Below are 12253 nucleotides of genomic sequence, written 5' to 3'. Positions count from 1 at the left end.
AAAAATACAAAACTTAGGGTGTGGTGATGTGCGTCTGTAGTCCCAGCTACTTGGGAGGCTGAGGTGGGAGGATCACTTGAACCTGGAAGGTGGAGGCTGCGTGAGCACCACTGCACTTCAGCCTGGATAACAGAGTGAGTCTCTGTCTCAAAAAATAAAATTAAAAACAAGGAATCAGTCTAAAATAATTTATGGTTGAGGAGCTCACCAAAGTATTTGAAACAATTGAAAGTAATTCAAAGTGAATTGAAGTAATTCACATGATAAAAAGAAATAGGTGAGGAAACGTCCTTTGAATTGCCAAGTAAGGAGACACAGCTATATTTCCAGACTGCTTTGGGTCATTGTGGATACCTTGTCCTTTATCTTGTCAGAGGCTGTCATGTTGGAGCCCTCAGCGCCATAGGTCTCCTTGTCTTCCCCTTTCCTCTGCCCTTAGTCATCAGTGAGAACTACAGAAGTTCAGATCATGCTTTCTCACATGTTCCTAGTCTGCTGATTGCTGGGAGAATTAGAAAGGACAGTTGCCAAAGGATTGACTTTGCCTTAAGTGGGCTGTCTCCATAGCAACGAAGGAGGAGGAAGGAGTGAGGCCTATGGTGTTTCACGTGTACCTTTTACCAAGTCGAAGCAGCCATCTTGTCATTGCTAGGGCTGAGGGGAAGCTGCAAAGGTTGGGGGAGTTGATACTCACTTGGCTCTGAGGTATGTTCCCACCACCCAGTGTGATTAAGTGGGATGTTGCCTTCTAGGGTCACTGGAAAGAATGTTCAATTACTCTCCCCTGTAGATTTCTCTTAACTTATAACCGTAGAGCTTGTAGATGTGAAGCTTCTCGGAAACTGTCTCTTTATAAAAGGTCTTTCCACCGTTCAGGTCCTATGAATCTAGTTCTGATGGTCCACTGAGCGATTCATATCTCCCCTTTGCAACACCTGCCCCACAAGCCCAGATGTAGAGGGATGTGTCAGGTGACCTAACAGGTGGCCTGCTTTGTTTTCTGTTGGTTTCTCCAATTTGGGGGTTTTCCCCACTTCCTTACACCCTGGTTTTCCTTCCTAGGAGAGAAGAGGTTGCAGAGGGAGAAGTCTGAGCAGGCTCTGGATAACCCAGAAGACCTGAGGGGTCCCATTCATCTCCCTGTGCTGAGACAGGGCAAAAGTCCCTACAAGCGTGGCTTTGATGAGGGGGACGTACACCCCCAAGCCAAGAAGAAGAAAATTGACCTGATTTTCAAGGATGTTCTGGAGGCCTCACTGGAATCTGCAAAGGTGGAAGCCCACCAGTTGGCCCTGAGCACCTCACTGGTCATCAGGAAAGTCCCCAAGTACCAGGATGATGCCTACAGTCGGTGTGCAACAACCATGACCCATGGTGTGCAGAATATAGGCCGGACCCAGGGGGAGGGGGACCGGAAGGTCCCCCAGGGGGTCTCCAAGGAGCCAGGCCAATTGGAGGATGAAGAAGAGGAGCCTTCATCATTCAAGGCTGACAGTCCTGCCGAGGCCTCCCTTGCATCTGACCCTCATGAACTTCCCACCACCTCTTTTTGCCCTAACTGTATTCGCCTAAAGAAGAAGGTTCGGGAGCTTCAGGCAGAATTAGACATGCTTAAGTCTGGGAAACTTCCTGAGCCCCCCGTATTGCCACCACAGGTACTGGAGCTCCCAGAGTTCTCGGACCCTGCAGGTAAGTTGGTTTGGATGAGATTATTGTCGGAGGGCAGAGCACGCAGTGGGCTGTGTGGAGGGTAGCCTAAAGCTCTCTGTGGAAACCACCTTCTGGGAGACCTGAGGAGTGTAACATGGAGGCAGCTACCTCCATGGGTGGGAGCCCAGGTCCTCAGTGTCTCTGGCAGGCCCGTCGGCAGCTCTGTCAGGTACTCTGTGTGTTGCCCTTGTATCCTCCTTGTCAATAAAGGAAGTTCCGCTGCAGATGGGGTGTGTGCTGTGTTCTTGACCCGTTGCCTTTCTCTGATGGTCCTACTGGTGTTTTACCCCAAAGCCCAATTTCTAAACCCAGTCTTTCTCTCTCCCCAGTCCCAAGCAGGGTGTCCCACTGGAGAGATCTCATGGCTTCCCTAACTTAGTCCAGGAACATAACCTTGTTATTCTCTTCCTGAATTTCTGTCCTGCCACACATGTTCCCCAGCCTGGAGTTCTAGAAGGATGGAGAGTGAGGGGATCCAGGCCATTCGCCTGCATGGCTTTTCCCTATTTTGTTGGCTACCTGGATCTCTAGTGTTGGTTGACAACTAGGGAGGTTTTCCAGTTCATATCTGCAGCTGAGGGAGACTGTTTACATAGCACTTACTCTTTTAACCACATCCCTTAGCTCAGAATGAGGTGTTTCTTGTATTTAAAGCATGCATCTGAACTAAACTGCATTTTGATCCTGAAATCACTTGGGGCCATATCCAAGCTACTTTTGTTCACATTAATGAAGGGCAAATGAATCCCAAGTTCTTGTATAACTTTGGAATGTGTGATGTGCTTTTCCTCCTCCATCAGATCTACTTTCCTAGCTTGTACTGTCCAGTTGATAGGCGGCATTTAAGTCCCTCAAATACCCACACATGGAGGGTGAGGCAGGCAGCCTGGAGCCTGGTGGGTGTGACAGAAGGCAACCGTGGACAATCCACAGAGAGTAAAAGTCACATGGGCTAGCAGGAGTGCTCATAAACTAATTCTGGGCTGGGATTCAATCTGTCATAGGCTTCCACGGACTTCTGTTTCCCACAGTGTGGCACCTACCTTCCAGGAATGTTTCCTGTGGATTTTGGAAAAGCCTGTTGTTTCCACCAGGTATCAATGTTTCTTTCCCATTTGTTTTTCAGCCTCAGAGAGCATGGTCTCCGGCCCCGCCATCATGGAGGACGATGACCAGGAAGTCGATTCAGCAGATGAATCTGTCTCCAACGATATGATGACTGCGACGGATGAGCCCTCCAAGATGTCATCGGCCACTGGGCGCCGAATCCGGCGCTTTAAGCAGGAATGGCTGAAGAAGTTCTGGTTCCTGCGGTACTCCCCGACCCTCAATGAGATGTGGTGTCACGTCTGCCGCCAGTACACGGTGCAGTCCTCACGCACCTCAGCCTTCATCATCGGCTCCAAACAGTTTAAGATTCACACCATCAAACTGCACAGCCAGAGCAACCTGCACAAGAAGTGCCTGCAGCTGTACAAGCTCCGCATGCACCCGGAGAAGACAGAGGAGATGTGTCGCAACATGACCCTGCTCTTCAACACCGCCTACCACCTGGCCCTGGAGGGCAGGCCCTACCTGGACTTCCGGCCCCTGGCAGAGCTGCTGAGGAAGTGTGAGCTCAAGGTGGTGGACCAGTACATGAACGAGGGAGACTGCCAGATCCTCATCCATCACATCGCCCGGGCCCTGCGGGAAGACCTGGTGGAGCGCATCCGCCAGTCACCTTGCCTCAGCATCATCCTGGATGGGCAGAGCGATGATCTGCTGGCCGACACGGTGGCTGTCTATGTTCAGTATACCAGCAGCGACGGGCCCCCGGCCACAGAGTTCCTGTCCCTGCAGGAGCTGGGGTTCTCTAGCACAGAAAGCTATCTCCAGGCACTTGACCGGGCCTTCTCAGCCTTGGGCATCCGGTTACAGGATGAAAAGCCAACCGTTGGCTTGGGTGTAGATGGAGCCAATATCACAGCCAGCCTCCGTGCCAGCATGTTCATGACCATCCGCAAGACGCTGCCCTGGCTGCTGTGCCTGCCCTTCATGGTGCACCGGCCCCACCTGGAGATCCTGGATGCCATCAGCGGGAAGGAGCTCCCGTGCCTGGAGGAGCTGGAGAACAACCTGAAGCAGCTGCTGAGCTTCTACCGCTACTCGCCACGCCTCATGTGTGAGCTGCGGTCCACGGCGGCCACCCTCTGTGAGGAGACGGAGTTCCTGGGGGATATCCGGGCAGTGCGCTGGATCATCGGTGAGCAGAACGTCCTCAACGCCCTCATCAAGGACTACCTGGAGGTGGTGGCCCATCTCAAGGAGGTCAGCAGCCAGACCCAGCGGGCAGATGCCTCGGCCATCGCACTGGCCCTGCTGCAGTTCCTCATGGACTACCAGTCCATCAAGCTCATCTACTTCCTGCTGGACGTGATCGCTGTGCTCTCGCGCCTGGCCTACATCTTCCAGGGCGAGTACCTGCTGGTGTCCCAGGTGGATGACAAGATCGAGGAGGCCATCCAGGAGATCAGCCGGCTGGCTGACTCCCCTGGAGAATACCTGCAGGAGTTCGAGGAGAACTTCCGAGAGAGCTTCAATGGGATCGCCATGAAGAATCTCAGGGTGGCTGAAGCCAAGTTCCAGTCCATCAGGGAGAAGATCTGCCAGAAGACCCAGGTCATCCTGGCTCAGAGGTTCGACTCCCGCAGCCGGATCTTTGTGAAGGCCTGCCAGGTGTTCGACCTGGCTGCCTGGCCCAGGAGCAGTGAGGAGCTGATGAGCTTTGGCAAGGAGGATATGGTGCAAATATTTGATCACCTGGAGGCCATCCCGACCTTTTCCCGGGATGTCTGTAGGGAAGGGCTGGACCCCCGGGGTAGTCTGTTGATGGAGTGGCGAGAACTCAAGGCAGATTACTACACCAAAAATGGCTTCAAAGACCTGATCAGCCACATTTGCAAGTACAAACAGAGGTTTCCACTCTTGAACAAGATCATCCAGGTTCTTAAAGTCCTCCCCACTTCCACCGCTTGCTGCGAGAAAGGCCGCAATGCCCTCCAGCGAGTTCGCAAAAACCACCGCTCCCGCCTGACCCTGGAGCAGCTTAGCGACCTGTTGACAATCGCTGTAAACGGACCGCCAATCGCCAACTTTGATGCCAAGCGAGCCCTGGACAGCTGGTTTGAGGAGAAGTCTGGGAATAGTTACGCGCTGTCCGCAGAAGTCCTCAGTAGGATGTCTGCGCTGGAGCAGAAGCCAGCGCTACAGACCGTGGACCACGGGACAGAGTTTTACCCCGACATTTAGGAAGCTGGCACTGCAGAGTTCACTAAGCTGTTGAATATTTTTTTAATCTATACTCATAAGCTTTGATATATTATATAAATATATATTATATTATATTATATATATATATATATAAACTTACACTGAAAATTTTTAAAAACCAAGGTGACGTGTCCACCAGAAGCCACTGGGAGCTTTCAGAAAGGAAAAATGTTGGAAACTGACTCTTGTCTACAAAATTTGGCAGCTGCAACATACATGGCAACTCATTTTCACTCACAGAAGCACGTGCTGGGGCCTCCTGTGTTCCCACCTTACTGTTCACCAACAGCATAAGCTAAAATGACAGGTCTCTGTCATCACCTTTAGGTAGCTCATTTTGTTTATGTTTTCATTTGTGGGTGGAGGGGCTCTGGGTTTGGGTTTATGTTCTTGCCTTTTCTTTTTTCATTTGGTTTTATGATGGGAGGGAGCTCCTCGGCCTCCTCATTGACATTCTGGTCCGGCTGAATCAGATCTCTGACTTAAGCCAGGGTGGGTTGTCTCTCTGGATTGGGGGGATTGACCTTTCTCCCTCTCCACCTGACTTCAGCTTGAGATCTTTTTTTATTCATTTCCTGATGAGGGTTCCTTCACTGTCCTACAAACAAAAGTGTCGGTCAAACTGTGACACTGCCACACCTCACCTCTGTTGCCTCGTCCATCCCTGGGATGTGGATCCCTTCCTTCCAGCCCCCCTAGAAATTCACGATATTACCCATTATACCGAAGGCAACATTGCCTCACCGCCGAGCTTGAAATCCTGGGGAAGGGAGAAGGGGTGAGCTTTTAGCATTCCTGTTTATACGAGGTGGAGGATAAAACAATTCCATTCCGATCCGATCCAGGGCTTTTGGGGAGATAAAGAGCCAAGAAGTCCAGACCCCAATAGGGGAGTGATTTTTGGCTAAAAAATAGGTAAAATGAAAAGTACGTATTCGAGTTACATGGATTATTTATGCTCTTTCTTTATAATCATATTATGTGTTGAGGGTTTTTTTTTTTTTCCTTTAATAATCAAGAAATGCCTGCTATAGTTCAGTGGCAGGAGGTGTCAATGCAAATTGTGCCCTGAGTTATACATAACTCAGATGAGAGTCTCTACAGATGTGGTCCTTCTTTTGCAACAAGGCTGATAACATGCTCCATGGTCATAGGAAACTGGGGAATGTGTCTCTGCCTGTAAACTCTTCCTTTTTTGAACAGGATAGAGATGTCCTAAAGAAATGGAGAAAAGAAGAGAGGACTCTCAAGGCATCAGCCTACACACACACACACACACACACACACACACACACACAATCACAATATACAATATAAGCTTTAGAAATAGCCACTTGCCTACTCCCTGGGGCAAGTAGTGTTTTAAACTAGAGGAGTCTGATCAATGCTCTTTCATTCATTTAACTACCGGTATACCTCGCAAGGGAGTTTTAAAAAATGTGCGTGAGCTGTTAAAAACTTCTGTTCATGTTTCTACATCTGATTTATGCATATTTTATATGCAGAGATCCTATCACGTGGATGCAGGTCATTTTGGAGTGGGGGGAGGAAGATCTGAATTATATACACGTGGTCAGTTCTGCTGAGAGCTTCATCTCTTGGTTGGCAGAAGGTGGTGTGGTCTGGCCACAGGCAAGGCCCCAGTGTCTTCAACCTGCTTGGTTCAGACATTATAAAACTGTGGTGGCTTCCTTCCTTCTTGGTTTATGTTGTCTCTGAGGCCTCATGCCACCGTTGAGAACCATAGTGGAAATGTCATCAACACTGAACATGTTATAGCCCTTTCTTGGTCCCACCAGTCCCTTCATCCCCCACCAGTCCCTTCCCCTTCACCCCCATGGTCTTGGTGCTAAGATAACTTTAGAATCATTGCTGCTAGTCAATAGCTTTTCATTATATAAATATATTATATATATTATATATTATTTTTGAAACATTTTTGTTTGTTTTCAACAGTGATGTAGCATGTTAGAAAAACAAAACAAAACAAAACAAAAAACCTGGGCTCCTCCAACTGTCCCACTGCCAGGCCTCATATGCTGCCTTCTTCAACAAATCAATGCACCCCTGCCTGGTGACATCCACCCCACCGTCCACCCCAGTTGCACACATGCTTCCCCACCCTCCTCTGAGCAAGAAGACAGTTAGCAGGAATGAGCAAGGAAAGGTTGAAAGCCCCCTTCTGAGGCTCTGAGGTTCCCAGCCCCGTTCCACTTCCCCACTTTAAACTGATGTCTCCCTCCATCTGCTCCTCCCATTAGGGTCAAAACCTAACTGTGGTCAAGTGGGATGCTGTTACAAAGCACCAGGTCCCACCTGGCCCAGCCCCAGCCTCGGGACTTCCTGTCCCCTCACACACGCAAACTGCTGTGTCTGGGGAGTTCCACTGAGCACTGCAGAGACTAAGAAGGGTTGAGGGCAGAGATGGCTGGCAAGACAGGGCTTGGTGAGGGCAGAAACAGTAGGTTGGGATCCTTTCTTCTAGCCAACAGTTGCCTTACACCTTACATTGGATAATGGGTAGGGAGGAGCAGGCCAAGGCTCCCACTCATTTGAAAACCAGGAAGAGAGAACCAGTGTCTTCTTGAGCACCTGGTCAGTTGGGGCTACACTTTTTCCTCTCAAGAGATCATGGCCAAAATGAGCTAAAATCTTCAGCTAGAAGGGGTAAAGCTTATGAGCCAGTGCCAGTGCCTACCCTGTAGCCCCTGATAAAGCTGAGAGCAGGTGACCTGCTTCTGGCCTAACAGAATGAGCTGCTAGGCACAGCATGCAGCTGCAGGGGTCACCTCCTCAGCTGGCCAGCAGACCTTGCAAAAGCTAACCCAGGTGGTCCTGAAGTTAGGTTAGGGCATCCCTGAAACTCTGGGTACTTGTGGCTTCTGCTAAATTTAGCCATGCCAGGGCTGTGGCAGACACTCTGTAGGCCACATTGCTTTGGGACAGGGAATAATTTGGGTGATACACCACTGCAATTTACACAGGGTCTCTTCTCAGCTTGGATGTTCCCTGGGAGGCCCAGTGCTTCTGTCCTGTGAATTCTGCGTGTGATTACCCATGATTTCTGTCATAGGCATTTCTCACTCTTCTGCTTGCTTGAGAAGGACTTGGACTGATAGGACACTCAGAGTCTAGCCCAGGGAGCCATATGCTTGGCTAACCTAATCTCCCCTTGATGTGTATACAGAATTGTGGAAAAGCAGTTGGTGCATCCCAAACGTGGTTACTTCAGACAAGACAGAGCCCTTTAACTCAGTCTCTGGCTTAGGAGTGATGACTACAGGCTTAGAATGAAATGTGTCTCGGGCTGAGACTTGACATAACTGGGCTGGCTGATTAGTGGCTTTCTTTGGCTCATGGGGATGGTGGGAAGTGAGATCAACCTTGAGGCCCAGGTTTGTGGCCAACTGTGCCAAGAAGATACCTGGCAGAGCCTGGGAGCCAGGGCCCTTATGATTAACATGATCTGTTTTTCCTTCATGGAGGACAAAACAAAAGATCCACTGCCATCTAGTATCTGTGAAACATGGGGACAGCCCAGCCATGTCTGTAACTCTTGCCATGTCAGAATCCCCAAGTTTTGCCTGCCTGGTTGAATATGAGAGTCCAGGCATCAAAAACAGCAGTCTGATTTAATTTTTTGAATGACTGGCCTATGACACCTTGTGATGCTGGGCACATCCTCATTTCCCCATTCTCACTTGGGACTGAGAGCAGGCTCCAGCTCCGGGGTCCCTGGATGGCAAGGTTCAGTGCTGGGCCCTGGAATCTATGGCACTTGGAGGTCTCTGACCTCAGCCTCTACCACATGTTTCCAAGTTGAGTTCTTTTGCTGAACCCCCTTCCCTTGAGTTGCTTATGCCAACCCTTTAATTTGGGAAAAGGACCTTGTAATTACTTAAGGTAATGTTTAAATGTTTTCCATTCATTTGGAGGTGGTGCCAAAAGCGGGGAAAGCACGCAGAAGGCTGGAAACGATAGCTGACAGCCTGCCGTGGGCCCACAGCCCTGGCCCAGCCTGCACTGAGGGGCTTGTGCCATGTTACTTGATCACCTGGAGCCTGATGGGACCCAGGAGGTAGCCTGAGGGGTTGAAGTATAACTTCCCTCTTCTGGATGCCCCCTTTCACTTTTCCTTCTCCCCTCTCTGGGAATGGGAGGTCTAAACCTAGGTCTGCTTTTGGCTTCCAGTCTGGGTTGATTTCCAAGTAGAATTCATGCTTTTTCTTGGCCCATAGGTCCAATTTTTGGCAGAAGGCACTGGACTTGTGCCCCTTCCCTGCTTCAAGAGGCAGATCTAGCCAGGCCAGGCTGGAACAGCTGAAACAGGCAGGCCAGGCCTCCTCAGATAAGAAAGGGGTTTTCAGAGGGCAGTGGTGCACCCATTCCAGACACCAGTCTTCTGGGGAAGTGGTGCTGTGTCATGGGTTCTAGTCTGGCCTCTTCCTCGGTCCTCAGGAGGACTCAAGAGACTGGCACAGACCTTCTGCTTGGAGGGAAACCCATCTCCCACTTGGTGGGGGCCCTTCTCTTGCCGTCTGTTGGTTAGGGTGCTTGAGCTGAGTGGATGGTGCTGTGATATTTTTAAGGAGCCTTTGAGGCAATCTTTGCATGTTAGCCAGAGGGAGAAAAAGTGCCCTTTTGGGAGGAAAATGGTACACCCCTCCGCTTCCATCTGGCACTCCCTTCCCCCCGCCCCCGCAAGTGGTATCGCCCTGGAAATACCTATGCAATCCAGTCTCTCTAGGAGAGAGTGCATGGAAGCAGGGGTATGTGCAGTGTAGAATACAGATGCTACAGCATATATGTTGTATATATGGACATATACAGTATGTATACACACAGAGTAAGAGAGTAAATCACGTCTATATATCTATAAATAATATCCTATATATTTATACATTTCTATGTTTTAAATAGATATAAAAATAGAGTCTATAGAGCTGGGAGAGCAGTGGGAAGCCTGGCGCTGTGTTGTGCAAAGGGGGAGGGAGCACGGCCTTCGGAGAGGGAGCCAGGGAAGGCCAGCAGGCAGGGTTGGCTGGCAAGGGGGCCTCCTACCCGGAGTGTTGGAGAGGAGAGTGGCTGGGTCCCGGCTCGCTCCATGCACTTTCTCTCCTTTTCCACAGGCTTGGTCTGAGGTTGGAAGGAGATACCCCCTGAGCTCCAGCTGAGGTGCCCCCTACCTCTCCCCACCCCCACAGCCTACGCTTAGGTGGTCACTGCTGCTTGGCAGTAGGACGTGGTCTCTGACTCCTGGTGGAGGGACCACTGCACAAACTCCTTCAAAACCCTCTCCCACCAGGACTGAGCAGCGTCGGTGGCAATAGGAAAGGTGCAAACTGGATCAAGAGCTGGTCCAGGAAAGATACCGCCCCTGCCCTCTTAGATGCTTCTGCTGCCCCTAGAGGCCGAGCTGCTGAAGTGCAGCCATCCTGGCCTCCCTCACCTGCTCAACCACTTTCGGGGAGAGGATGCGGGCAGCGTGAGCATCGCCAGGCAGCGCTGCCCACCATCCACAGGCTTTCTGGCCAGGGCAGGTGGCATCAGCTAGCAGGAGACGGTGGGAGAGACATATCTGCACACTCATAAATTCAATGGCAACTCCAGTCCAGAAGCAGGGCTTGGGCCCAGCCCGCTCCGCGCAGCAGCTGCTGCTGGCTGTACTCAGGACAACGCTGTTTCCCCTCCCTCACAGAGGCCCGGTGGCCCCTACCCCACTCCCGCCGTAACAGGCAGGTTTAGTTCACGTACACTGTTCGCATTCTGTAACTTGAGGCAGAGGCTGAGCCGGGATGCCCCAAGCTCATCCACTTTCGTTGGGGAGGGCGCCTCCCTGGGTTTATCACCAGCTCCCAGCCCGGGCCAGGCAGGGATGTCTGGGGGCCACGCGGGGGCACCGGTGCAAGCTGGCAACATGACGGAGGGCTTGTGCAGCCCTGACGGGACCCAGAAGCCCATTTGCTCCCAGTTTCCTCTCTCTGTTTTTTTCCTCCTGGAGGTAGGAGAGAGGGCCTGACCAGGCACCCGATGATGGAGCAAAGGCAGCTGCATGCTCCCTCTCTCCAGACCAGCCTTCCACCTTTGGAGTCCGAAGGGGCATTTGCTCCCATCCTGAGCCTCCTCTGCCCCTGTCTTGCTCTACCCCACCATCCTACAAGTACCTCAGTCTCCAGCAGGCCCACCCCTCCACTTGCAGCCCAGGGCGGGTCTGTTCTGCCAATGCCCACCTCCTTGAGCCACAGCTAGCTGCCAACTGGGTCTTGGGACACCCTCCAGTACCTGGCTCAAGAGAGACCAGGCCGGGCCGAGCCTTCTTCCCACTGCTGTGGACCAGACCCACGGCCAGGGGATGGGCATCCCCAGGTAGCAATCCCACAATGCACTGTACCTCAGAGAGAGAGCACGCCAGGGGCACCAAGGGACCGAGCCCTCCGTCCAGAGGGGGACAGCGGTCACAATACTGCTCACCAAAAGACAAAGGCCGGGCTGCCCTCGGGCACCCCTCAGTCTTCACTTTTGTCTCTCCGGAAGAACCAGCAGTCTGATTCCGTCTATTTCAGCCCCCGTCTCTCTCCTCTCCACCCCCACGCTGCTGAACCGTTTTCATGTCAATCACAAAGGAAAAATAAGTGGGGGTGGGGGGAAATACCTAGGAGTCTATTATCACATATTAATATGTTAATACTTTCTTTCTTTAAAAAACAAACCTCTTGATGTTATTATTTTGCAGACTACGCTTTATAGTACCTGTGTGACGGGACCTAGAACACTGGATACAAATAGAGCTATGTTGGTTTATCATAATATGTACGCAGAAACTTTCTTTTTGTCATATTATCCTTGTAATGTAAGAAGATTGTTAATAAAAGCATTTAAATTTACTCACCACGGTCGAATTGCTGCCTCCTTGCCTCTATCCCCGGCCTGTTCTCTGGTTGACTCAGAACGGGTCCCACCACAAGGGCTCAGGTGTCCGGATAGGAGCCTGCCTGCTGCCAGGTTGGAAGGAACTAGAAGAGGCCACTAGCCCCTTCTTTCTGCTCTCATTGTTCCCCCATTAGAGTCTCCTTCCAGCAAGTAACCTACGTGCCTCGCCCACCAGGCAGGCCAAAAGAGGTGTGACCGAAACCGTTTAAAATAAATCTCTCTGCCCCCATATGCATTCATCCCACAGGAATCTCCTGGAGGCAGCACACAGGGCTGTTGCAGATAAACTGTTGTTCTCATT

The 12253-nt window shown here is 51.1% G+C and overlaps 1 protein-coding gene across 7 annotated transcripts in view; it reads left to right on the top strand.

The window, feature by feature from the left end:
• The window catches only part of PRDM11 (PR/SET domain 11), an 87897-nt gene extending 75991 nt beyond the window's left edge, over positions 1-11906 (top strand). For 5 of the 7 annotated variants that reach the window (XM_037999476.2, XM_073017059.1, XM_037999477.2 and 2 more), the window contains 2 exons: positions 1063-1689; positions 2837-11906. In XM_037999476.2, the coding sequence (XP_037855404.1) occupies positions 1063-1689; positions 2837-5001 (2792 nt within the window). In that variant the 3' untranslated portion in view covers positions 5002-11906. Of the gene's footprint in view, positions 1-1062; positions 1935-2836 lie in introns of those variants that run through there. The other 2 variants (XM_073017062.1, XM_073017069.1) reach the window with 2 other exon arrangements.
• Positions 11907-12253: the final 347 nt, after the last annotated feature.

Source organism: Chlorocebus sabaeus, chromosome 1, assembly GCF_047675955.1.
Source record: "Chlorocebus sabaeus isolate Y175 chromosome 1, mChlSab1.0.hap1, whole genome shotgun sequence".
NCBI classification, from domain to species: Eukaryota; Metazoa; Chordata; class Mammalia; order Primates; family Cercopithecidae; genus Chlorocebus; species Chlorocebus sabaeus.
The sequence above is the reverse complement of the archived record's forward strand: the minus strand, read 5'-3'. Positions and strand labels throughout refer to the sequence as shown.